The 27193-nt window shown below is 37.2% G+C and overlaps 3 protein-coding genes and 1 long non-coding RNA gene across 13 annotated transcripts; 1 reads left to right on the top strand and 3 right to left on the bottom strand.

The window, feature by feature from the left end:
• Positions 1–2521: 2521 nt before the first annotated feature.
• On the top strand, positions 2522–15252 carry LOC138896985 (uncharacterized). Of its 8 annotated transcripts, none has more exons than XR_011410680.1 (6): positions 2542–2737; positions 3108–3177; positions 4800–5033; positions 8097–8160; positions 8730–8969; positions 14999–15252. It is a non-coding gene; the product is annotated as an uncharacterized lncRNA (long non-coding RNA). The 8 variants fall into 8 exon arrangements; XR_011410681.1 differs by lacking the exon at positions 14999–15252 and adding an exon at positions 9895–10322; XR_011410685.1 differs by lacking the exon at positions 14999–15252 and having other exon boundaries at positions 2522–2628; positions 4874–5033; positions 8730–9044.
• LOC104099687 (mitochondrial pyruvate carrier 1) lies at positions 10737–14781 on the bottom strand. Of its 2 annotated transcripts, XM_018771953.3 has the most exons (5): positions 14632–14739; positions 12737–12855; positions 12585–12639; positions 12370–12505; positions 10737–11000 (listed from the first exon to the last, which is right to left on the bottom strand). In XM_018771953.3, the coding sequence occupies exons 2-5, from the start codon at positions 12827–12829 to the stop codon at positions 10967–10969; spliced, it is 318 nt and encodes a 105-aa protein (XP_018627469.1). In that variant the 5' UTR covers positions 12830–12855; positions 14632–14739; the 3' UTR covers positions 10737–10966. The 2 variants fall into 2 exon arrangements, with proteins under 2 accessions (XP_018627469.1, XP_009605051.1); XM_009606756.3 differs by lacking the exon at positions 10737–11000 and having other exon boundaries at positions 12366–12505; positions 12737–12853; positions 14631–14781.
• A 958-nt stretch (positions 15253–16210) lies between the features above and the next one.
• On the bottom strand, positions 16211–20407 carry LOC104099686 (protein NLP6-like). Of its 2 annotated transcripts, XM_009606754.4 has the most exons (7): positions 20046–20407; positions 18985–19469; positions 18551–18598; positions 18368–18467; positions 17735–18277; positions 17383–17610; positions 16211–16704 (listed from the first exon to the last, which is right to left on the bottom strand). In XM_009606754.4, the coding sequence occupies exons 1-7, from the start codon at positions 20236–20238 to the stop codon at positions 16247–16249; spliced, it is 2055 nt and encodes a 684-aa protein (XP_009605049.1). In that variant the 5' UTR covers positions 20239–20407; the 3' UTR covers positions 16211–16246. The 2 variants fall into 2 exon arrangements, with proteins under 2 accessions (XP_009605049.1, XP_009605048.1); XM_009606753.4 differs by having other exon boundaries at positions 17735–18467; positions 20046–20406.
• Positions 20408–20780: 373 nt separating this feature from the next.
• Positions 20781–26376, bottom strand: LOC104099685 (protein NLP6). The gene is made up of 5 exons (XM_009606752.4): positions 25849–26376; positions 24377–24954; positions 23372–23419; positions 22347–23277; positions 20781–22223 (listed from the first exon to the last, which is right to left on the bottom strand). Exons 1-5 carry the CDS (start codon positions 26207–26209, stop codon positions 21097–21099), a joined length of 3045 nt encoding a protein of 1014 aa, XP_009605047.1. The 5' UTR covers positions 26210–26376; the 3' UTR covers positions 20781–21096.
• Between the last annotated feature and the right edge of the window lie 817 nt (positions 26377–27193).

The following is a 27193-nucleotide window of genomic DNA, read 5'->3' as shown; positions in this document are numbered from 1 at the left end:
GTGTGTCGGCTCCCTACATTATGGCGATTAAGGACATGTATGATGGGGCTAAGACTCGGGTTAGGACAGTAGGAAGCGACTCTGAGCATCTTTCGATTGTAATGGGGTTACACCAAGGTTCTGCCCTCAGTCCGTTCTTATTCGCCCTGGTGATGGACGCGTTAGCACGCCATATTCAAGGGGATGTGCCATGGTGTATGTTATTCTCCGATGACATAGTTCTGATTGATGAATCGCGAGCCAGTGTTAACGAGAGGCTGGAGATTTGGAGACAGGCTCTTGAGTCTAAGGGTTTCAAGCTGAGAAGGACGAAGACGGAATACCTGGAGTGTAAGTTCAGCGCTGAGCCAGGGGAAGAGGGCGTGAATGTGAGGCTTGATTCGCAGGTCATCCCGAGTAGAGGCAGCTTAAAGTACCTTGGTTCGGTTATCCGGGGGGAGATCGACGAGGATGTCACACATCGTATTGGGGTAGGATGGATGAAGTGGAGGTTAGCATCTGGAGTCTTGTGTGACAAGAGAGTGTCACTGATACTCAGAGGTAAGTTTTATAAAGCGGTGGTTAGACCTGCTATGATGTGTGGGGCTGAGTGTTGGCCCGTTAAGAACTCACATATCCAGAAGATGAAAGTGACAGAAATGAGGATGTTGCGGTGGATGTGCGGGCACACTAGGATAGATAAGATTAGGAATGATGATAACCGGGAGAAGGTGCATGTGGCTCCCATTGATGACAAGATGCGGGAAGCGAGGCTTAGATGGTTCAGACATGTTCAGAGGAGAAGCCCAGATGCTCCGGTACGGAGGTGTGAGCAGCTGGTTGTGGATGGCACGAGAAGAGGTAGAGAGCGACCTAAAAAGTATTGAGGATAGGTGATCATGCAGGATATGGCGAGGCTCCAGATTTCCGAGGACATGACACTTGATAGGAAGATGTGGAGGTCGAGTATTAGGGTTGTAGGTTAGGAGGTAGTTGAGTCGTGCCTTACTTCGTACCATTGTGGGACTAGCCATGTAGGGTTTTTGTCTAAGATAGTTATTGGCAATGTTGTGGCTTACTATTTCACTTTTCAGTGCATGTCCTATTTACTAGCTATCGCTTTTGCTTTGCATCTTTCTTCTAGATTTCATGGTGTTCCTATTTTTCTTATGATTGTTGTGGTGATACTAATATTTACTAATATTGTCTCCCTTTGCTTTAAATCTTTCTTCTCGATTTCATGGTGTTCCTATTTATCCTATGATTGTTGTTGTGATACTAATATTGTTTCCTTTTTGTCATTTTGTCATTTTATCTTTTTATTTTTTTTTAGCCGAGGGTCTTTCGGAAACAGTCTTTCTACTCCTTCGGGGTAGGGGTAAGGTCTGCGTACACACTACCCTCCCCAGACCCCATTAGTGGAATTTTACTGGGTTGTTGTTGTTGTTGTTTCTAGTTGATGCTCATGCGCTTGTGACACCGGATTTTGGGGGTGCTTATGGGTTGTTCCTTATTATAGTTGTGAAAACATTATCATTTACCCTGTAAATTCTATTTCTTACTATTTAATTGATGGAAATTATGATTTCAAAAATACTAAAATGAGTAATTAAGTCAATCATCCACTGTTGGCTTGTCTGACGGCGGTGCTAGGCGCCATCACAACTTTTAGTGGATTTTGGGTCGTGATAGATGCATTGAAGAATTTTGTATGGACTTACTGCTCTATTTTGATATATATACTCTACTTACATTGACTCTGGATAAAGACTTAAGATATGAACACTTATTTTCGTCTTAAGTGTAGTAAAGTCTTCTCTCGGATCCTCACCCCTTATTGCATATGTTTATTCTATATTGCTAGATACCTAATTGGAAGTTCCATTGTGGTTGATGCAGCATACGAACGCAGGAATCTACTTAATGATTCAGTTCAGCAGCTCTCGCTACCAATGTAGAAAAGACAGAAATGTACGAGCAGAGCAGGAGCTCCTCGTGACAAGCTTTAAGGTGTATCAAGTATAAAGACATTGTTGCGTGTGTTCTTGTTATGTTTTATAGGGCGGCTCATTGTTTGAATTAAGAATGGGTTCTGAATTCGATTTCTTAAATGATGTTCTTTTCATGTTGTTGCATGTGTTATGTTAGTTATGTTTCCTTGGGTGTTTCACGCAGATTTTTCATGTGCAGTATGCTGTGCTTGGCCAAGTTTGCCAGAGAGCTTCTTTTTTTACTTTTTCATGTTTGTATTTTGTGGAGATTAGTTGGCACCTGTGAGTTTGAATATGTTGTTCTGCTAAAACTTTGGGTTGCACGTTAAATGTACCAACCAATTCAGTCACATATCTTTTTATGCGTTTGTCAATGATCCACCTGAAGAAATTAATTTGTGATAATCAACTATATCGTGTATGTGCCCGCTCTCATCTAGTCTAGTAACTATATAATAAGTGAATGTTTTGGTACGATGAAGGGTAGAATAGTAATTGTGAATTGTATTATGGGCAAAATTGGTATTCTTCGGTTAGTCATTTCAGAAAAACTTCTGTTCTAACACGTATTCCATTTGTGTCACTTCCCCTGTTCTCTTTCTCTATGATTTCATATTCTTAGATATATCGTCTCATCTCAATCCTAGGAAGTAAAATGGTAAATCTTCCTATCATACTGCTCTTTCTCTCAACTCTTATGGGTTTCGTTCCAAAAGTTTTCCGTCTTGGTTGAAGTTTGTCTATGGCGTCTATATTTTTGAATTCTGGTAAATTCTTTTTTCTTTTTTTTTTTCTGCACCTGTTTCTGGTGGGTATTTGTTAATTTTGTTTTTTCTACTCTCTTGCTGGGTTCTATAGATGCATGTGTGTTGGCTAGGATACGGAATTGACAAAAGATCTAATTTTTTGTCAGAAAATTAATTCACTCATCAACTTCTATTTTATCTGCTGAAAATTCATGTTTTGATTTTTTCCATTTTTAATTTAGAATTTTTTGTTGTTCCTACGCTTGTATGCATGTGAATTTTCTCTTAAAATAGCTCATGGTTGCCAGTGATTTGTTTGATTCTCTCCAAATAGTAGCCAATGCTTTATGTATTTGCTACTTTACCATCATTCACTTTTTTTGTGAAGCAGAGATGGGATCCATTCTTTGTCGTCTCAGGTGTGGGTCCTTTTTGTGCATTTGTTGCCGTTATCTTTTCTGGTGAGTATTATTTGGTGAAATATTGGCTTCTTTATCTTTGGTTTCTTCTATGAATAGTTTGTCCATTATATTTTTTCTGTATTTTGTTCAATGAATACACATAAAGAGTGGAATTGGACAAACTAAAATTGAAATTAGGGTGATTTACAGTTCTTATGTTTAAAAGGCATTTCTATTAGAGCCAGAATATTTTATGTATAATTGGGTCAAACTTGGGCAAGAATACATAAGTTTCTTTCTTCCTTTGGTAATTGCACATTCTAGAAACTGTTTCACTCTTCCGTAACTCTATCCTCTTCTTTCTCTCTCAATTTTGATTTGAGTATTTGGCTCTAGCGATTCAGTATTTTCGACCGGCAAGCACGTAATTTTTGACCCGCTTAGTTTTAGTATTCCTGGTATTTTTAAAATATTTACTTGAATTATTTTAATTGGTTTTTAGTTTACTCTTATTTTTAATTTTAGAATATAAATTTGAAAACACATAAAATAGTTTCATTATATATTTTCTTATTTTTACTTAGGGTCATTAGTATTTTTATAGTGATATTAGTTTAATTATACCATGATTCTAACTTACTTTTCTCTACTTTTATTTTAGTATAATCCTTGAAAATACAAAAATAGTTACACTTTATATTATGGTTTACCTTAATTTAGTTCTTTATTTTTATTCCTTATTAGTATTTTATAATACTCTTATTTTTATCCAAAGCAAGAATGATTTTGGGTTTGTTGCTTTGTTTGGGTTTGAATTAGATAAAGTTGGTCCAATTTTAAGAATTTCAGCAGCCCAGTTCTCTCTTACCGAGTCCCTCCCCCATCAGCCCCAATCTCTTAACCCGCCTACTCGACCCGTCTAAACACTTTGACCCGCCCCATTTTTCATTCTTTAATCTCAGCCATCCAAGCACTTCTAATCCAACAGCTCACATGTTTTCCTTATACCAAATATAAACCAAATTATAACACACAAACCCTAATCAGCCTAAATCAGCCGCACCACCTAACCTGCCGCCGCCATCACGCCACAACTCAAACTCACTAAATCGGCCGAGTTAACTCATGATCCCTCCTCTCTCCCTCTTTCACGTCACCAAAATCCCAACAAACTCTGACAATCGAATATGCCTCACGCTTTTTTCCATCCTTTTCGCCTTTCTCTTGAACAAATCGGAACCCTTGATAAATCTTAGAAAAATGGAGGGCCTTTGGATTAATGTTTTTGATCCAAGATCTTCCACTTCTCTGGAATTTATCCATTTATTCAAAAAAGGATTTCGGATTTTTGGTTTGGGGCCCACACGAGATTTCTTGGAGGAGAGGAATAGAAACTTCGAGAGTTCTTGTAAATTCTCTCATTTTCGGGCTTTTTTGGGCAGAGGGAAATTGAGACAAAAGTTTCGAGAAAAATTTCGGACAAAAATTAGGGGAAGAACTAGGGTTTTGGTTTTTGCTTTTTGATCTTCCTCTTCTGATTTTCCATTCGAGCTCTTTCAAAAATTTAGAAGGAAAAAAAGATACAGTTCGTTCCAGTTCCAGTTCCAGTTTACTTTAAAAGTCGAAAATACAAAAAAAGAAGCTTAGTCTCTCCCATTTGATTTTGGTTTCAAATTATGGAGTTTGTTTGAGGCATTAGAGTTTGCTCCAAAGTTTCTGTTTCTGCCTTTTCTGGTTTCAATTGGAGTTGGTGTAGTTCTGCTCGTATGGAGCTTGTTCGAGTGATGGAGGTGCCGATCGAGGTTCGTTCGTGGCTCTTATTTCTTGTTGCTGTATTGTCGCCTTTTGAACTTCCGTTGCTGCAATCATGTATATCATTTTTCAAACAGCAAATCAATTAAGGAATTATTTTCAAGGTCTATCTCTTTTCTCCTTACTCTTACCATGTCTTTAGTGTTGATTATTATGTGTGATAGAATCGTGTTTGAGGGAATTTGAATTCATTACTGGTTTCGAGTGGATCTGTCTGGTTTAGATGCGCAGGATTGCAGTTTGATTTGGTATTTGACTGCTTGAAGTTTTACACATATGTAGCCTATTTGGTTAATCTTCTTGTTTTAAACTCGTTATTTGAAGCTGTCCTATTTTATTTGTTGATTAATGACTGTTCATGCCTCTTGGATAAGGTTTGAATTGGTTTTGGCTTTCATTTTAAGGATTTTAAAAGATAATCTAAAGTTCCACGACTTGAGTTCAAAGTCGGAATTTGTATTAATTGTTATGTTTTGAGGTGAAAAGTTGAGACCCGTCGATTGTCGTGCTCCAACTAGTTTGTCCATGGATTGCTCTTGTTTTGCACTTGTTTTGATGTTGGTCGCACGAGCATTTGTGAGTAAACTGAATATGGAGTGTGTTTAAAAGGTTTATTTAGTCTCATTAAAAGTTGTAAGTTTGATAATTTCACTGTGCTTGCTTGAAAGTTGATAAATGATCGTTGGAATTTAGAGTCTGAGTCAAAAGTGCCATGTAGCCTGTTTCATCCATTCTTTTAGCGTAATCTGGTTTTGTTTCTCATGTGTAAATGTTGGAGTATTTGTTCTTGTCAAATGGTTTAAAGCTCTTAAAAATGAGTGCCCAGCATGACATTTTTCTTCTTTAGCCGTTCTTTTAAAAGTTCTTTGATACTGTTTGGTTAAAGATATTCTCTAGTCCTTTAAAACATATGTTGGTTCTGGGTCCTGTTTACTGCTTCTAAATACCTGCTGTCACTTAATTGTTTTCATGTGCTTGAATGTCACTAGTTGTTTGGCACACTAAATTGCCATGCCATCCTGCTGTTTTTGATTGATTTGTTTAGATGCCTATTGTGGTGAATTCGAGTCACATAATTAGTCTTGGCCTTTAGGATAAAAAGGAGGCAGTTTTAAACTCACTCAATGAAAGGTTCGGATCAGTGGTCTAAAAGGCGTGGGCGTAAGGCGAGGCGTTTTACATATGCCTCAGCGGGGCGTAAGCCCAATAGGTATTTAGTTTTTAATATTTTATAAAATAATATAATGACAGTAAATATTTATAAACAGGTAAAATTGTATAAATATTGAAGAAAACTATATATATGTGCGCTCCATCCCCACAAAAAACTAATCAAAACAATCTATTATACGTTACTTACAAGCACAAGTAATTTGAGTCAAAGAATAAAGTTTTCTATATGGGGGAACAAAAATGATGATTAACCTGCAATTTGAACTTTGAATTTGCTGCTATGAAGAAGAATGTAGTTCTCTTTGTATTTGTAAAAAAATTTAAATATTCGTTGCTTTTGGGATATATTAGCAGACTAGCGGACAAGATAAAAAATTGGGAAAATCATGAATTAGGGCTTAAATCAATTAAAAAGGTCTTTACTTTTAAATTTAATACTTTTGAGTTCCTTTTTAAACCTTTTGAGTAATTATCAAACTGACTTTTGAGAATTTGGGTATTATATGAAGAACTAATTCAACAAATTTTGTTTTAATTTGAAAAAGTCTCTGGGGCTTACTCCTTACTAAAAAAACGCACCCCGAACGCCCGGGCGTACGCCTCTTGAGACTTTCGTCCCACACCATCGCCCGGGGCGTTTTTGGTATGCCTCGCCCCGGGCTCGCCCCAGAAACGCCTTTTAAAACAGAGGTTCAGATATGATACAATTGAGAAGCTAAAATTGGGGGTGGTGCAGTAGTCTTTAAATGGTTCTTCTTATTGGTTTTAATTCACATTTCCTTATTCTACTAGTATTTTAGTTTAGTTCTCATCTTCTTTAAGTGGCTTGGATGTTATGTGCTAGATGCCTTATTCTGTTGATTGCTTTTAGTTGGATATGAAATTATTTGAATGAACGTTGATTGATATGGGCCGTGGGGATTAGCTATTAAATCTTGACTTGCATGATCAGGAATTGGGCTGGGTTAAATACATGAACAAAGAACATGAGCATGAAATAAGTTTCCTTTTTTCTACTTTTTTTTTATTTTTTTATTATATTATTCCGCTAGTAGCATATTTAGGCCGACCACACCTGAGTAGACAAACTTTAGGTCTTTTCTTTTACTCAAGGTGAGAGGTTGTCCCTTTAGTTTATTATTTATCCGGGGAATGCCCGTAGTACATGTAATTGGAGGCCAAAGACGGGACGACACTGAAGAGGCGTAGGATTTTTGTTTTTATGTTTCTCTTATTTTCTTTTTCAGGTGGGGACAACCTTGAACCTTCTTTGTGTTTGTTTTTTTCCTTTTTGTGTGTTTTACCTCAATTAGAGTATTGTTAAAAGCCAATTAGATCAAGTATGCAACCGTACTAGGTACGGGACTCGGGAACGCCTAACACCTTCTTCCGAGTCGAATGAACCCCCTTTCTCGGAATTTCTGTTGCAGACTATGTTTAAGAGTCAAAACGTATTTTAAAAGGAAAAATTATTTTTTGTTAAAACGGTGACTTGGCACACCGAAACCAAATGTCAAGTGGCTACTCTCAAAGTCCTTTGAAACACAATTTTTTGGCACTTTCAATTTAAAAACCCTTTTGATCTTCAAAAACCACTTTATTATTTATTTTAAAGAGGGTTAGGGTGAAAAAAGGGGTGTGACATGACGAACATGTAAGCAGTATTTTTTTGAGGATTTGCGTCTTTATCTTCAAATTCTATACGCTATATTTGTCGTGTCATCGCTGACTCTAGAAGGTACATAAACTTCTAATGGCTATTCTGGAATTACATGTGTCTTTGGCTCTTTTCATTAATTGATTATGCAATGCACGCTCTCTTTTTAATATTCCAAATTGCCTCAATGGACATTCTCTGACCCCCACAGTTAAGAAACCCAAATTTATTGAAAGCTATTGTGTTATGTGTAGAGTTCTTGAGCCTTTCTCGCTTTTGTTAACTGATTTTGCACATACATGTATTTATTGACTATTTTGTGTCGATTTTTTAGCAGTCAATGGTATTAAGAAGAACTCAATGAGAATAGAGAAGGGCTTTGTGAACAAAATTATTGTAAGGTTAGTAATGAATTTATGTTCTGTCAACTATTTTGGTTACCTTTCAGCTTACTTTTTTCCAACATTAGAGCTTGAAAAAATGATTTACATGCTTTTTTTTCTCTAAAATGCAACAGCAAGGCAGTTTATTGTAATTTTGGCCTGACTATATTTGTAATATAATACTTATTTCTTGATGGTGAAGCTTTGAGTTTGGATCTGTTGCCTTCTGCATCTTGTAGACTTGTGAAGTTTCGATTTTCATAGTGGAGACTTATTCTGTATGGCAGTAAAACTTTTATAATCAAGTCAAGTCGTTCATAATTTCGACTTAGAAGTTGTTTACATCTGTTTTATACTATTGCGAACACGGTTCTCAAGATGGAGCTAGAACAAATAAAGAAATATAGTCTCTGAGTTGATTCCGTTTGAGTCGAAACTGAATTTCACAAGTTATGTGATCAAATTAAAAATTGGTTTCAAAGTAGAAGTTGTTAGAATATTAAAAATTAAAATATAACCCCTTTCTAACCTATTGACCATTAATCACCAATTCATTTGAAATAAGCGAGCATGTGTTCTTTTTGTAGGATTGAATATAGTTGCTGGTGTTGGTGAAATACACAAATAAAGAGACTACGGTTTTTCTATGAGTACTTTTGCCACCAGTGAAGGCCATTGCAGGATCTGCTATCAAAATTTGCTTACATCCTCTCTATTGTTTTCCTCCAGGGCATTAGGCCATTAACAGAGCTCGACAATCCAATCTATAAAGGATGATTACTTCATGTTATGCCAGCAAACCAGAAATTTTCTATAGAGAAAACAGAGTGTGTGTGTGTGTGTACGTACTCTTTCCAATGTTCTTATCCATCTAAATTTTGAGTATTATTTTTCAAATCAAATTTCTTGTGATTTCTTTACATAATGAAAATAAAATAGAATGTAGGAGGGGAATCAAATTACAGGGTTTTTGTTTGCAAATGGTGTATTATAAGCCTCAAAATCATTTAGAGAGTACAATTATAACTAATTAAGTAAGATACCATTCATACATCTCCAAGATTACAATGAAGAAAAATAAATAGATCAACTTAGCTTCAAACTAATAACTCGGAAAATAAGAAAATTACCACATTGAAAAGCGCCAATAAAAAAAATATCAATCACATTATTAGAATGATGGTGCAACCCAAGTTGGCGGGCAAATACGACTTAGGGAGAATCCAGGATAAAAAGATTTAATTTTTCCACTTTCAAGATCGTAAGCCCGCATATCTCTTCCGCCCCCTCCGTTCAATGTACTATAGAAATCAGTCCAATCATTTTACCCTTATAGTTAGTATTTGAGACCGATAACTCCACCAACTACATTAGATCTGTCGATTTTAATATTAGTCCAGTTGAGATCTCCAGGTCGCCAAAAACCCAAACAATTTTTATATCCATAAAAAGAAACCACTAATATATAATCTGATGTAAGAGAAGGGCTAGCAGATAACACAGTTTGGTCAATGCATGGATATCCTCCATCTGTATCGTCGCAATCAAAAGCCAATAAGGCCTGTTGCGGAGGAAGTTGGATTAGGGTACGGGAAAAAGGATGCAACAAGTTTACCTCTCCGGTGTATGACGCGGTACAGATCCATCCCTCTGATATAAAACACTGTCGCCCTCTAGCTTCGGGGAGAAATATACGCAAAACTTTCTTCTTGGAAAGAGAGTAAAATTCTCGATTATCATTGTCTTTATCAGCCAGCATTAGCAGCGGAACTTGGGGCGAAACACATCAAAGTTTTCCTTTGTAACAACAGTTCGCCAAGAGGAAGAAACAGCACCAAAAGCAATGAAATCTTCAATCACTTTAACACGCTTTGCAATCAGAGCAAGGAGGCCGTGTGGTAGTTCTGCGAAGGAACGAGGCTGTAATACTAATACAGGTTTTCAAGGGAAGGGAAAAAAAGAAGGCAACGTCTGTTATATATATATATAGGTGGTGTAACAAAAGGCATATTATATTCCGATTTTGACTAGAACTTGGAATGGATTTAAGTTAGAACCTACGAAGTTAAAATCCTTATTTTCGTCCATAAAGTTTCACTTCGAAGAGGTGTACCATACGTAGTACAATACTTTTTAAGAACAATCAAGCTATAAGATAAATGCAATAACACGAGTTTAAATTACATAATTGTTATTTGTAACTAAGTTATTTCTATTTTATTTTATTTTGATAACCGCGGTGTCTGGGCAAGCTTGAACTCGACTAATTCCATAAGATACCTGCCACCAGCAACAAATATCAGGTAACTCTATCCACAAGACTTGGATCAATGAGAAAAAATCACTTAATATTTTTTGCCTCCGCTAGGTTTTGAACTTCAGATCTCATGGTTCTCACCTAAGTTATTCCTACTATACAAATATGATTTCTCATCGTATCTCACCTAGTACTTCTTTATAGACACCGATCTTAATATGATTTAACCTAGCTTGAATTTAGTGTCACTATTATCGTAAATTTTGGAACAACGGATAGTACTTGACCAACTACAAAAATCATTAGTTGAGCCAACAAAAGCTGTTCAAAGTGCAAGTTTAATAACATGGCGTGCATTAAAAATATGCTGTGTTATTGTGGCAATTCTTATAGACATGATAATGAATCCCAAAAGTCCCAGTACTGATAGTACTAAGATTTACTTGGAAATAGGCTGCTAGTTCAGCTCTTGGATTATCAAAGGCAATTTTTTCTGCAACAATTGATGAAAGCACTCAAAAATGACAAGCGAAAATTGTCCAAAAATAAACGAGAGAGAACACAAAATCACTCCGCTTTGGCTGCATTCTGCTGCAAATATCTGCAGGGAAAAGAGAGACTAAAAGTATCAGATGAAAAGCATACAACAAACCAATGAAATTTCACTAGTGGGGTCTGGGGAGGGCAGTGTGTACGCAAACCTTACCCCTGCCCCGAGGGGTAGAGAGGCGGTTTCCGATAGACCATCGGCTCAAGAAGACGAAAAGAGACAATATATGAATATCATCAATAAAAACCTTAGAAAGAAATAACAGCATCACAAGAACATAGATAAAAAGCAAAACAATAACCAGTAGATAAAGCCGACACTAAGAGGAACGAAAGAGTAATGTGAACTCAACATTAACCACTAACAGTCTAAGACAAAATCCTAACAGACTAGCTTCACTGGCGCGCCGTAGAGATATGCATAACTACCTCCTAACCTACGACCCTAATGCTCGATCTCCACAACTTCCTGTCCAGACAAAAAGCATATGATGCAAAATTTTATTTGATTGTAATTGTAAACACAAGCTTCAAAACCACAACACAGTCCTCAAATTCTCTAGGTTCGCACAAATATTTAAGTAACTATAACAACTACCCAAAAAGAACCACTGATTCCCTTCCCTCCCAGATGAGAGAAAGAGGGAGGGGATTGCGTGTTATGGAGTAGGTTGCTATGCTAGCTCAAAGAAGCAGACTAAGCATCAATTTAGTTTTCCACATCTGCCAACTATTAATACTTCTACAACACCTCAATGCCAAACTAATTGGGATGATTGGTTATATGAATCCTCATTGACCATGTTACTTCCATTTATACTCATCTCGGGCCAGTATTATATAAAAATAATAATAAAACTAAAAAAGGTACTAGAAGTTCTTTATATTTTCTAAAGACATATAAATTTCACTCCTCAAAAAGCATGGACGTAAACATGTTTCTCAGCCAATAGGGTATCTCCTATATAAAACTGTCGGTATTTTTGAAAGCAAACTAGAACTTTGAGCATGTTGTCGAGAACTGTGATTCCTGACGGTGCAAGTGCTCATGGGCAAAAAATCAGATGTGTGGATGAAAACTTTTGGGGTAAGAATTCCCAGCCTCCCTCCACTTTTCCTCAACCTCCTCTTTTAATTTTTTTAACCAAATTAGGGAAATAATTCTCAGCCCTCCAGCTCCGTCTGGCTATGGACTATGGACTATGGAACACTTTCAGTGGTGGAAGTACTGGAGAATAAAGACCGGACAGTGAGAGGGTTACCTAAAGCATAAATCTTTATCAACCATTTACCCTCCATTGACTGTATTATCTTTTAGGAATACTGTTGAGGGAAGTGTAAGTCTATATCATGCGCAGAGGCAAAATGAAATCAGAAGGTAACAGAATGTTCCACTCTTTTAAGAGCAATTGATCACTTACCCTTGACTTTTTGCCCAACGTGATAGTTGATAGAGTTGCACCGATTCATTCGAGGCATGGCATGCCAGAAGAAGATAATTCCGAGGCTGTACCATCCATGCAAATCTCATGAACAATGCAGAATACACACACATTGCTGCAACACCAGAAGGAAGAGAAAGGATGAGGGCCTATATCATTTCAAGTCGACGTTCAATTAAGTACAAATTTTCTACCTGAGGTCATGTTGCCTGATATCATCTCTGGTGGTTTCTGTGTGTCGACCAGTCCCTGCAAAGTACATCAATGCAACTCAGTAGAAAGGCATACCGAAATGACAACTCAGTAGACAATAGCAGAATTTAAATTTTGTAGTGGATAGGCATACCGCAATGACAAATCCCCAGTTGGCTACAGGACCCCAAAAGTGAGTTGTCTTAGGACCAACAGGGCTGTTCAAAAATGCCTTGAATGCAGCCATGTGTGACGAGCTATATGAAATATCCTGCAATTTTTAAATAACAACAATTGAGACGTAAGCCTATGACAATAGTTAGTATTAGATTGAGTATTGCCAGAAGTGTCGAACACTAGATATCCTGTTAATAATTGGATACGACTAATATAGCAGCAGGCAGCAGCCGAGATAACACATAGCGTTCTGAAAGGGGTAAAGTTAAACACATTTACATTTCTGTGACCTGTCAGGAATTAACAATAAGCACTGCGAAACCACCTCATCATCATTCACCATCATCACAATTACTACTACGCCTCAATCCTAAGCAAGTTGGGGTCATTGCAAGACCACCACCAATGGACAAAATTTTAATTTACCAAATACGAGATTGCAGACAATATCATATAGGAATTTCAAGCTTCTACCACTAAGAATGTATCAATCTTTTAGATGCAATATCCAAAGAATCGAGCCTTTTATATTCTTCAATCATGTTCAATAAATAAAGAAAAAAGCAGCATATGGTGGTATTCGCATTTCCTATAGAACCGCTCCAACCCCAATTTACAACCCACTACATTTCAAATGATATATAGTTTTAGGCAATCTTCTAACTTGTAATCAAAACCAAAACCAAAAAGATGCTTTGGTTAGAGGTATGAATTACTCATGCTTCTAATACCCTCAAATTCTCTTACTCACAATCCCACGTGTTTATTCCACTGCTTCTGATTTTCTTTTTGATATAGTATTCCGGTGCTTCTAATTTGAACATAGGGCACAGCTATTTAAGAGAGAGGATATGAAATCATAATATTGGTATAGAGCTATTTATTTTTATTTTTTTGAGAATAAGGTATAGAGCTGTTTATGTAAAAGAGAAGAGGCTATTGACTTTCTTATGATTTTCAGGTGAGTTTCTTCTTGGAAGGTAGATTGATTTGTCGAGAGAGTTAAAGAAAATAGCAAAAATGATCTTAATGTGTCATTTAAGGCAAATATCTTGCAAGTAATTAGCTGCTCTTTCACCAGCTCATCCAGCACCTACCACAGTCACTTGAACCCCTTCCCGGTCAAGATCACCACCTAATTAAAAACCACCTCCGCAACCACTAGCTTCCATCTTCAACTCTAGTAAAAGACTAAAATCCTATCCACCACGAACAAACTACCAACCATACCCACGTAGTAGTGAACAAGTACCATCTTTAACATAGCAAAACATTCGCAAATTCACAATTTCGCAATCAAAATAAAATTTTATTACTTCAAAACTCCACACACATCGTTGGCTATTTGCATATCAATCAATTACTAAACTTAGCCTCAATCCTAAACTGTTTGGCGTCCGCTACATCCATTCCACTATATTTGCAAGCCGAAGGGTGGTCAGTTGAACACCCTTCGCCGGAAAATTATACTGCGTATAGAGGTCAAATATTTCTTTTTATACACACCTTAGCAGAATTACTGACTTCACCACTGTAATATTTGGGCTCATTTTATTCTTCCCATTTGCAACCAAGAAACATAAAAATCAAAAATTGAGCAAAAACATTGTCCCCTCCCCCCCCCCCCAAAACCCGCCCAATCCAGGATTCTGTGGAAAAACTGTTACTTATATGGGGTGCTTTCTTTTCGCAAATTAACCTAATAATATTCGGTTTATAATTCATAAAAATCATATCCAAACAAAAAGAGATTGTATCTTTCTGTCATCAGAAAAACAGAAATGCAAACATTAGATTAAAATATCCAGAAAATTCAAACACCCTTTATTTGTAAATTGATTTTACATCTAAAAATATGACAAAGATTGTACCTTTATGGAAGATCTGAAACTGAAGGATGGTTCTAACAGTGACTTCGATTGGCGATTGTGTTATGATTGCAAAGTGGTACTTTAGTAGTTTGGTTGGTAGTCGTCAAACTGGGGAGAATAATATTTGGATGCTGTTAGGAACATTGTAACTTCGGTGGTCTTCACTTCCTTTAATGACACGTTTTATTGACTTACTCCATTATGCCGATTATAATACCAAAATTAAATAATGACGAACTTATTAATAAATATATTTTTATTAATTTATGTTTGGTTCATTGAACTAAAAGTGAGATAAACGGAATTTTAATAAATAGATAAACTCTGATAAATTTTTATTTTCAATTTTAACTTCAGCTTTTAAACAGGTTTTTGGGACAACAGATTTGGAGCATGGCGAGTGTGGCATAAAAATAATAATGCTACATTATAGTATTAACAACCCTGGGGTTGCTTATACCGGAGTAAGAATTCAACCGAAATAATCTTATATTTATCTCGAGATTATTATTCATTATCCTTGTAACCAGAGACCACTTTAATAGTTTTCAAATAGTGTGATTAGTGGCGAAGCCAAAAAAAATTTCAAGTGTGTAGAAACTCGAAAGAAGTGAAAAATAATTCCCGACAAAGGGTGTTCAATATATATTATATACCTCTAAAATCTAATATTTATCTATATATACAATGTAATTTTTCGACGAAAAGTGGTCAACTGACCACCCTTAGGACAATGTGGCTTAGCCCCTAGTGTGATCTCTTGTCTACATGTTGGGATTTTTCTTCAACATTTTACTGAGTTAATAACTGCATAGTAAAAGTTATGGAGTCACTAATCTTCGAGCTAGTATTGTGAATTTTAATCTTTTAATCACTAGATTGTTTTTTAGACAAATATTTGAATTTCAAAAGGGTATTATGAAGCCTAGTTTTCCTTCTTTAAAACTTAGCATAATATAATATAGTACTAAGAGTAGTAGCAGTAGTATAGAGGTTTTGCTATTAAAGTTATTTTTTTCTTATGGTGTACGGAACAAGCATCTTTTCTCTTCATATTTTATAGTATAATATCCTAGTTTAATTGCCAAACAAAAGAATAAGTTTAAGAATTCAATAATTCAAAGTAGTGAACTCTTTAAGACTGCAGCAGATGTGATCTTTAGTTTTTATAAAGATAGATCTATAGGCTCTCTTAGTATATTTTTGTTTGCTTAAAAAAAAAAAGGACAGTCCGGTGCACTAAGCTCCCGCTATACGTGGGGTCCGCACAAAGACAGAACCACAAGGGTCTATTACATACAGTCGTATCCTGTATTTTGTTTGCTAAAGTAGAGAGTAAATATTTTGGATCAGAATTGGTCAACTAACCCTATTCCAATTAACTCAAAATATGAGTTTGCAATATCATATAATGTTTGGTGAACAACAAATAACTAGACAAGAGGGGTTACTCATATGGTCAACACCTCAACTTACAACCCTATGGTCGTGGGTTTGAGTCACCAAAAGAGCAATAGCTCCAACAAAGGGAATCAAAGGGAACGGAATCAAAAAAAAAAAAAAAAAAGTACACGAGTACCTAAAGAATAACTAAATTTTGATAATACTGCCAAAGTTTACAATTCAAGAGAATAATTGATGGCTGCTGGTAAAACCAACATCTTGATTGTATTCTTCCCTAATGATTGAGCATTATTAAAACAATCACTCAAATCATCATCACAGGCAATCCATATATAATCATTATCTTCATCCATGTATTTTATTCTGAATTTTCCAATTGGTAGCTGCAATCTTTTAGCCAATTCCCTGTCCAAATCATCTTTTCTTGAGGATGAGTATAGCTTAAACTTCATCATATCTTCTCCATATGTTGCCTTCACTGTAATACTGCTGCTGCTATTCACATGATTTGCATGTGTGGAAGTAGTTGCTGAAGTTATTGCTTTCTTCTTCTTTGGAAGCATATTTAATGGCTGGCAATTTGATTCATTGACTGTCTTCTTTCGTTTTGATGATGGCCACCTTCGAATACCATATTTTCTGCATAATCGCTTCAGTGTAGACCGACTAACTGAAACAAGAAAAAGATATTGAGTTTAACTTCTATTCTTTGCAGTATAATGATATCTTTATACGGTTATATCACCTAAAAGATAACTATAGATAACTGTCTATAATAAGTGAAATTAGTAAGGTGGAGAATAAGACAAGCAACCTACTACAACATGTTAAATTCCACTGAAAGTATAAAGTTGTTTACATAAGTTAAAATTTAAAGAAAAATAGCTTGGACATTAATTCCTGTGGCCTCATGCAAAAAGGTTCCCTAATAGACAAGGTTATTGATTTGTGGGAACCAACATATATATATATATATATATATTGGAAAAAAGGGGCAGCCCAGTCCACTAAACTCTCGCTATGCGCAGGGTCCGGGGAAAAGCCGGATTCTATTGTACGTAGCCTTAGCCTATATTTTTGCAAGAGGTTGTTTTCACGACTTGAACACATGACCTCCTGGTCACATGACAGCAACTTGACCATCGCGTGCAAGCCTGACTCTTTTCCTTGGACCAAAAACAATGTGTTTCTATATACATTTTGGTTCTTTAAGTCTGCAATGAAAGCTGTGTGATGCCAGGTTCTTTAAATCCGCTACCTGGCGGCCATCTGTGCAGCCCAATCAGTATATTCTTTTTTGTACCTAAGAAAAGGTTGGAATTGAAGAAATAAAAAGAAAAGAACTTACCCTGAAGGCTTTCAGCTGCATCAGAGAGGTTTTTGTTAAAATGTTGTTTGAGATCATCATAGTTTACAGAGTCTTTAGTTCTTGTTCTGCTTTCTTTCTGCAAACGAGTAATACTGACACATTGCTTCTCTGAAATAACTTGTATATCAGTATTTAAGACATCGGACTGAACCATAATTTGTTGCTGTCCATTATCCACCGAGTTTTGAACCATGCACTCAGATATAGCTGCATACGAAAATAAAGTTATCGTCATTGATTTCAGCAGCATCATTTGTTAGTCCTTCAAAATTTTGATGGAAAACATGATAACTGCCTGAATAATAACTAACAATGAGTATCTTAATTCTACCTTCTTTCTCTCTGTGACTTTCATTGCCTTCCATTTGCCGGTTACTCCTCTCTTCATCGCACAAGACTTCAGGCATAAACGGACTTTCTCTAATTTGACATATATGAAAATAATCCACATTCTTATGTGAAGACGCTTTAATAACTTGAACACTTGAATCATGTCCTAGTTCTTGACCAGAAGCAAATTTGAAGTTATGAAAATGTTGTCCCATTGTCGACAAAATCGATCCGAGCAAGATTTTTGGATCTCCGTTATCAGGGGGCAGAAATAGCTCCAGTATGTAGGCTTCATCGCCATTCTTCAAACAAATAGCAAAAGAACTAGTCAATCCACACCAGCGCGCATAATGTACCAATGGATACTCAATTATGCTGAATTCAGTTATGTTTTCGCAATAGCATAACTCGCCAGAAAAAAATGCTTTCCCAACAACCCCCTGATCTTTTTGCAAAGGTTGTAACTTAGAAATGTCCCGGAAACATAGCATATCGTCGTAATAATAATCGTCATAAACATGGTCATTAGCATCCATTTCCTCATCTGCAACATAGTACACTTCATTACTAGCAGAAATGACATGCTCAGTGCAGCCCCTATACATGCCATTGTGGTCCATTTCCAGATTCTTACACGGAATCCAAACCCGAACGAATGGCAACTTGTGTGTTTCACGCACTATTTTTAACATCCTTTTGATTTCCCTTCTTTCACTTTGTTTCCCTGCTTGTACCTGCTTAGACAAGATTTTGTTCATATGAAAAGTACTAACCCTGAGATGGATGAATGATCAAAAGTATGAAATTTACAACTTACTTTTCTAGCTTTTTGGAGATATAATTTAGGACATTTGAGATCTACTCCCTGCAAGGAGATCAAAATATTAGTCCAACAACAACAAAAAACCCAGCGTAATCCCACAAGTGGGCCCGGGGAAGGCATTGTGTACGCAACCTTACCCCTACCTTGAGAAGGTAGAGAGGTTGTTTCTAATAGACTCTCGATTCAAGGAAAGATGAAAAAAGAAGCAGTAATAGCAAGCAATAACACCAGCAAAATAGTAAAAAAAAACGAAGCGAAAGCAACAACAATAAGGTAATAAGAAAACCAAAGCTTGGAAAGTACAAAATCTACTAGATGATCTAATGCTTGGAACTCTACGGAACCTTAAAATGAGAGCTTGTGTCTACTAACTTAAAATTCTATACCTGTATCCATATAAAAGCTACAAATAAGGAGATAGGGCGAACCTCAAGTGCGTTTAGTACTTTTTCAACTTCATAAGTCAAGTAGCCACCTTTCCAAACTGTAACAAGCTCAATCACACCAACACAATTCTTCCCAATAGGTTCAAACACAGGCAAAGCCAAATAAGTCCGGACACCACACCGGACAGCATGATCCCTCATTGGAAACTCTTCGTTCGTGTAATATCCAACATGAGTACTTGATTCTGGCAATTTTTCCTGGAAAACTCGTGCAGGAGGACCGAAAAGATGAGCTTTTTCTGTTCCTTGTTCACTACTCTCACCCTTATTATTCACACTATATTTATAGCCTTGACAGTGCTTCCTATACCAACATAGTCCTTTATATAGATATCTAAGACCAAATGGTTGTCCTGAAGTTGTTAGAAAATGTCTACCTTCAATCTTTTCCAGCCCCCAAAACTGTAGTAGAATTACTTGGGATGTTTCTATTCTCTGAAGTGCTGCTTTAATCTTTTGCTTTACAGCTTCAAGAAAGACATAAATCAGAAATCCCAAAATATAGTATGAAAAACAAGCGAGTTTACGTTCTATGCACTACAAATCATGTTAAGCTGACGATAACAACATGTAACTTATCATGACAAACCTAATAAGGTAACATTAGAAAGTAAAGCAATAATAACCTCGTATGACTAGTTAAATTGCACTAATAGTGTTAAATTTCTTTACACTATCAAAAGTAAAAATGGCAGGTGGGGGCACAAGGCATCTCGCGTTAATGCAGGATCGGGGAAGGGTATGCTATATTACCCGTTGAAAGATTAGACTGCATATATAGGTAAAATATTACATTTTAGAGATATATATCATATATTGAACGCCCTTTCTCCAAAAAAAATTCGACTTCGTTCAAATTTGAACACCCTTAGGAAATTAATAGCTTCGCCACTAACTCTAAAGGGAAGCATTAGTGACTGCTTCCACGGCTCGAACAATTGGTCACATGGAGACAACTTTACTGTTGCTCCAAGGCTCCCTTCAGTGTATATAACTTAAATCCAAATCACAAAAAGAAAGAATAGGGGATTGAAGCTACTTACATGTTTCTATAAGATTATGGGGAAAGTTAGATTCAGTTTCATTGTTGCTCCAGAAAACCATCAAATGGAAATTAGAACGTTCTTCTGAACAGGATAGTGGTTCTCCCATGTAATTCTTGAACTCAGACGAGGTATATACTTCGTAAACAACATCATCGTTGACAGGCAACTGAGATTTCTCAATCTCTTCCATCCTACTGTATTTGCAAGTGATCGAAAGGAATATTTGTTTAAAAAGATGTTGTCTTTTTTAAACTGATTAAAAAGGAAATATTCTGATGAAACGGAAGGAGGAACAAGAAAAGATAATTTAGTCGAATTCATAGATTATAGCAACTCAAGCTACTAGCGCTGCCTTGTTTGACTTAGTTCTTAAATTTGCAACAAGTCTACGATTTCTAGATTTTAAGATAGTGGTTCGCTGAGTTCTGGACACGTGTCAACTCATTTTCTCTCTCAGTTGATTTTACTTCGAAGTCTAATCATCAACTGTTTAATATCACGGAGATTGTACCTCTCATTTTGTTACGACAGTACTTCAAGGTTCCAACCAATTAATTATGCATCACTCTGAAAATAATTGAGATAGGCATAGCAATATTACGTGGGTACAAGGGTGTCATTTCACTGTTGTTGTGTTTGTTGGAATATTGTTTGGGCAGAGCAATAAGGGAGGCTATAGGAGCGATAAGGATGGCTATATGAATCTTTTTTGTCCATATAAAACATATCAAATGGAAAAATAGAATTTGCATAGTGAAGAAAAAGGATGTGGAAGTTACACCAACAAAAGCAAAAAAAACTTATAGCCTTAGGCTTACAACAAGAATACAATTGAGATAGAAAACCAAAAAGGAGGTGGAAGTTACCCCAACAAAAGCAAAAACTTATTTCCCTAGGCTTACAACAAGAATACATTTAAAAAGGAAAACTTTCTACAATTTCAGATGAGAGCTGCCATAACCAAAACCTACACTCCATATGGACAAAACCCTAAGCACTACAAGAATGGTTTTTACTAGTTTTATATATTTACAACCTAAATTCTAAATCATTCACCTGAGCTCTCACAGGAGCTCCCAAGGTTGGGCATTATATCATGAACCAACAACCTTACTACGTTGCTGCCCGATGATCTTGAGATATCGACACATTCTTGCAGGTCTGCATCACACGCGATTAAAACCCACTCATGGTCATCGTCGAGGTACTTGATATCGAAAGTCCCCACCTCTAACTTTAGCCTCTTGGCTACTTCCTCCTTCAACATAAATATACCAGAACTCAAAAGAAGTCGAAATCTTATGATGTCTTCCCTATACGTTGCTTTTATTGTAATGGACATTACTTCAGGTCTGGTAGAAAACTGTGGCATCTTCTCAGCAGGAAGAGAAACCTGATCCTTAGCAATTCCATTAGAACACGGTGGGTTCGTCCAACTGTATTCCGGGACACGGTCATCAAACATGGCATCTCCAGCCGGACAAAGATTTCTCAGATCATGTGAACTCCCTGCATCCTCAACTAGCATTCCCCCAAATAGTTGCTGGGTGTGTTCTGGAATATAAGGCCCAGGCATTAGGAATGCAGTGGATAAATTGATTTCTCCTGTGGTCTGACGAGCTGGTTCCGAAGAGCCACCCACTTTTACAGACAACTCCTGTGTAGGTGAATTAACCAACTCATTCTGAGGGGAAGATTCATTTGCATGGAAAGGACTACCTTGGCATGAACCATGGGAGGTAGGTGTCCCTGCACTCTCTTCTCTCGAGCCACTACCGGTTCTGGACCTATGTGACCCTTCACGCACAAAACCATTCTGCTTCGGAGAGAGCTCTTCATTCCCAATAATCCTACTTTCCATCATTTGATTTGAGGGTTCGGCTTCTTCATGACTTCCTGGTATTCCATGATTGGAGAGCTCATTCTTCTCTTCATGGTACTCAGAAGCGTTACACGGCGAACCATTCATGCCTGCAGGCCAAGAAATAGAACCAACAGCAACAGGAAGTGAATTTGGTGCAAGTGAAGTCAGGCTGAATGTTCCATCAGCTCCTTGCACTGATTCAATTACACGTTTTAGCTTTGAAAGGGACCGGTTAACCTTGTTTATCTTGCGAGATGGCCATCTGGAGATCCCATGCTGCCTGCAAATGCGCTTCATTGTAGTTGGACAAACTGTATATGCGAGAACATTAACGAGAATAGTCAAATCCGCAATGACACTGGTAAAGGAAAAAATGCACATTTAATTAAGGAAAAATAGTGAAGGATAAGTTCCTAATAATTCGAAAAACATACCACCAAGACTCTTCGCAGCATCCTTGAGACTTCCAGCAAAATACTGTTGCAAAACCTCTAAGCTTATTGTTTTCTCAGCTTTTCCACGTTTTCTCTCTGATTTCTTACCAGTGCCTTTATTCTCAGAGAAAGAGGCATGATTATGGGCTTCAGCTGTACCATTTACGCCCTCTGCAACTTTTGCAACATTCAATTCCACAGGGGCCTGTTGCTCTTCCATTAGATCAGGAGGCACCCTTCCATTTACTACACTAGCAGGCTGAGGAGGAGATTTGGTTGTTGGCACAGATTCAAGCCTAGAACCAAGTTTATCTTCCATGGATGCTTTGATAACCTCAACTGAACCCCAGTCATGCTCAAGTTCCTCCCCAGAAGCAACCCTAAGACTCCTAAAGTGCTGCTTCATCGTCAATAAGAGTGAGTTCAGCAAAGCTAGCTGGTCATTGTAGTCTCCATCATTTGGTGGCAGAAAAAACTCTAAAATGTAATCATCATTGCCAGTGTAAGTGCTCCGTAAGCAGATTGCAAAACAGCTGGACAACCCAAACAAACGTGCATAGTGCACCAAAGGGTACTCCGTTTTGCAAAATAGCCTTATATCTTCACAGAAACATGATTTTTGAGAAGCATATGCCCTTCCAGCTACTCCCTGTCCCTTTTGTAAGTGATGCTCGGCACAGGCCTCACGAAAACCCCACATGTGAGCATCAACCACATAAAATGAAACATCCGTTGTGGACATACAGACCTGTCCCATGCAGCTTCCATCAAAGCTACTGCAACTCTTTTTCAACCCACCACCATCAGCCAGAACACTGCGATGCCTGCATGGAACCCATGTCTGAGCCAGAGGCAATTTATAAGTTTCACATACAGCTGTTAATATCTCCAAGATTTCAACCAATGCATTCTGCCGACCTTCATTACAGATCTGGTTCATAGAATACCCAACGACATAGACTTGTTCAGACAACAAAGAACAACAACTTAGATGAGATATGTCCAGAATTATTTTTTTTGCTCACCTGAGTGTTTTGGTGGTCCAATATCTCTGAACTTTTCAGATTCACCGCCTGCAGAAAAACTGAAATCACTTAAAAAGGAGCTCGTGTTCAATGTAGAAAAAAGGACTGGAAAAGCTATGCATTTGGGTCACATGATGATGTATCTTACTGATAAAAAAGGTAATAACTACTTAAGTACATATCAAAATAGTTGAATAAACACTAGCTGATAATTTGATATCCCATGCAGTGAAGAGCACATGCTCTAATGCATCTTCATGAACTGGCAAAACTATCGAAATTTCCTATTCACTGCAGGAAGGGAAGCAATCGATTACATGCATATGGAAGGAAAAGACAGATGTTATCTTGAACAGGGAGACTCCAGTTCATCAGAACACATCTAACAGAGTCACAAAATCTCCAAAAGAATGATGAATACACTAATAGAAATACTTTCAGAAGTCCTTTACCAGCTTTTGCTCACCACAAGAAAGAAACTTCCCCTCCAGTCTGTGATTCTAGCATACAACTACTGACACAGCTTTATAGTATATACTTACAGGTTACATGAGATTCATTCTTAATCCCATCATGTACTTAATTAAAATCCCATCACCAATACGCAGCAATCAAAAGCAAGACACAGGTTTTCAAGAACCGCCTCCTTTAGTTGTTCTTATTGATGAGTTGAAAAGACACTTTAAAATGACTGCTAGAAAGATGATACGAGCCAGAAGACACTTCAGCTAAGTCTATCCACTAAAAACTTAGCTGTTCCTTTAACACAAATGTGCACTTCTGCAAAACGCATATAATGATGTATGGCGTAGTGCTTAAAATTTGGAAATTTTTTCACCACTTTGATCTATGAATATAACCTCAGTCAGTAACGAGTATGACAAGATTAATAATAATTTAGCATTCAAACACCACAGAATTGGTGCAGCAAACAAGCTATCGAGTGTCAGTGAGACATACCAATTAGTCAGATAGATATGTAATAGAAAGGGTACAAGAGCCAACCTCAAGTGCTTTGCATACTCTATCAACTTCAGGAGCATAGTTGATTTTCTGGGAGGTCATTATGATCTCCAGTACACCAACACAAGACTGACCAGATGGTTCGAATACTGGCAACGCCAAAGTTCCTCGAACATTGTAATGCAGGGCATGATTAAGACGAGGGAACTCTTTACTGGAATAATACTGCACATTTGGAGTCCATTCTGGCAACTTTTTCCGGTAGACACGGCCTGGAAGTCCTAGAACACCATCAGTCTCCCCATCCACAGCAAACATATACATCAAAGAAACCATTCGATATTGATGAAGCCCGTTACAGTCGGGGTCAAGAACAAAAGGCTGCCCTGAAGTTGTAAGCATGTAGCGACCGCCATTCTTAACAGGTGCCCAGACCTGAGCTAACACTCGTTCTCCTGTTGATTCTTTTAAGTATCGAAGTGCCTGTGTCATCCTCTCCTTGATTATACAAGACCCATCCAGATAATCTAAAGGGGTTAATCCCATAATTGGCAGAGGGATTCTTTTCTTATCATCAGCGACAGACAAAGTTTCAGCTGCTGCCTCATGATCGCCAGTATCTGCTCCAAACACAAAAGGACATGAATCTTTCGTTGGTGTCAACAGCAAAATGATGCCAATTCTACTTCACTTAGAGAAACAACAACAGCTAGGACTTAATCCCAAAATAGTTCGGAGTCAATTATATAAATCATCTATATCCTTAATCCACTTTGCGTGCACATAAATCAAAGAAGCCTACATAAATCAGTCGGTGTAGCTAGTCCAAGGGAGTTTATTTGTAGAATGACTATTGCAACCCATAGTAACATTCACACATACATAAACAAGTGCTTGTAAATCAAATATGGGTATTATTGGACAAAAACCTACACAGAGACTGACAACGTAGTTTAGGTCAATGTTAAAGGTATGAAAGAATAACGAGTTTAAGTCCAAAAGAGGGGGGGAAAACATAGTCTGATCTTGCGCAAGATCTTTTTGTTCCACTGAATACCTGCTACCCCCCTCAAAACTCGTATTGGGTAACTATGTCAACAAAAGCTTAGGCAAGTGGAAAGAAATCACTAGTGTTTATTGCTTCGGCTGAGATTTAAATCTGATACCTCATGGTTGTCCTCTCCCACCTCATAGGTCAATGTTTTAGGACAAAACCTGTTATGGTGCAATCTTAAGCTCCCACCTCATAGGTCAATGTTTTAGGACAAAACCTGTTATAGTGCAATCTTAAGCTTATAGTGTTGAACTTACCAAGAGAAAACCCAAATTTTTTTCACAATTAAACTACATAACTAATATAACTCGTATTATCTTATTATGAACTGAGCTAAAAGAATTGTTACTACTACTTTCTTTCTCTTTAAAGAGTCAATAAAATTTTTGTTAAGTCAACTAATTCCACACATAGTTCCAAAAATGTTGGAAACAACAAGTATAATGAGCCCTAGGCTTACAAGTAAGAAATCTAGGGTAGCTAGAGAGACGGAGACTGGCGGCGGAGATAGCATTTCCGGTAGACGGCTTATTATCTTCATTTTCATCAGAAAAAGCCCAAAGAGGAGAACAAGGCTGTTCAGAAGCCGTAGTCGATACGAGAAACGGCGACATAGGATTATTAGAAGCAGCTGCAGCCGCAAAGATCTGATCGAACGACCAGGAAGCATCGAGATCCAAATCGAGATCCATCATCAACGACGGCTCTCTTTGATTTTGATTCTCAGCCGCCACTGTATGCTGCGTCGGCGGCGGCCGAGGGAGAAAGTCCTTTGGCTTTGAACGGAACATGTGATTCATTTCTTCTTCCGGCTCCGACATTGAAAATGGTGATGATAATGATGAGTTTCTCTCTATATATGTATTTGAATGTATGTGGCGAGAAGAGAAGAGTTACAAAGATGACGAAGAGGATGACGATAATGGTTAAGGGAAATTGCGGACTGTGATTCCATTGAGAATTGGAATCTAATGTAGCTGTATTACTTACTATATTTGCGCCCAAGTTTTATCCATATAACAATTGCAAAGAAATTATTCTCTCCACCACTTTCCACGTTACTACAATATATACTATTGTCACCAAAATCTCCTTAAAAAAAATTCTAGATAGGGCATTCCGGTACATAAAATATTTCGCGTTTAAGTAGGGTTCGAAAGCCCTTTTCAAAGTTTAAGCATTATCAATCTTATAGCATGTTTGGCGAAATTATAAAAATAAACTTATTTTGAAAAGTATTTTTTCTCAAAAATATGTTTGACTAATTAATTTAAAAAGCACTTCTGAGTAGCAATTAGTGTTTGGCCAAGATTTTAAAAACTGCTTATAAGTGTATTTTTCTCAAAACTGCTTATACTTTTGGAGAGACTATTTTTTTCTATTTCTCCAAAACTGCTTCCGCTTCTCTTCAAAAAGCACTTTTTTCCTTCCAAAAATTTGGCCAAACACTTCAAATTTGGGGGGAAAGCACTTTTGGCTCAAAAAATACTTGGCCAAACAGGTTATTAGTTTACTCACATGTAACCGGCCATAACCGTGTCGGGAGCCAAAGGTTGTTGGCCTTTCGCTAATTCGAACAAAGAGATATGAGCTTTTTTGCTAGTTTTAGCAAAATTGGGCTACGTCCAGCAGTTGCACCCCGCTGGCACTCACAAAATGCCCCATGAAGCGGTACTCCTCCATAATGCATTGATCCTTTTGACTATGTGCCCTAACTGAAATGGGGATGAAGACTCGGGAGAAGTTCAGCTTTGATTTGACCCCAAGACTGAAAGTAAGATTCTAAAAGGCGATGTATGCATCCT

This window comes from Nicotiana tomentosiformis, chromosome 8 (genome assembly GCF_000390325.3).
Source record: "Nicotiana tomentosiformis chromosome 8, ASM39032v3, whole genome shotgun sequence".
Taxonomy (NCBI): Eukaryota; Viridiplantae; Streptophyta; class Magnoliopsida; order Solanales; family Solanaceae; genus Nicotiana; species Nicotiana tomentosiformis.
Note: the sequence above shows the minus strand (reverse complement) of the source record. Positions and strands in the feature narration are given on the sequence as shown.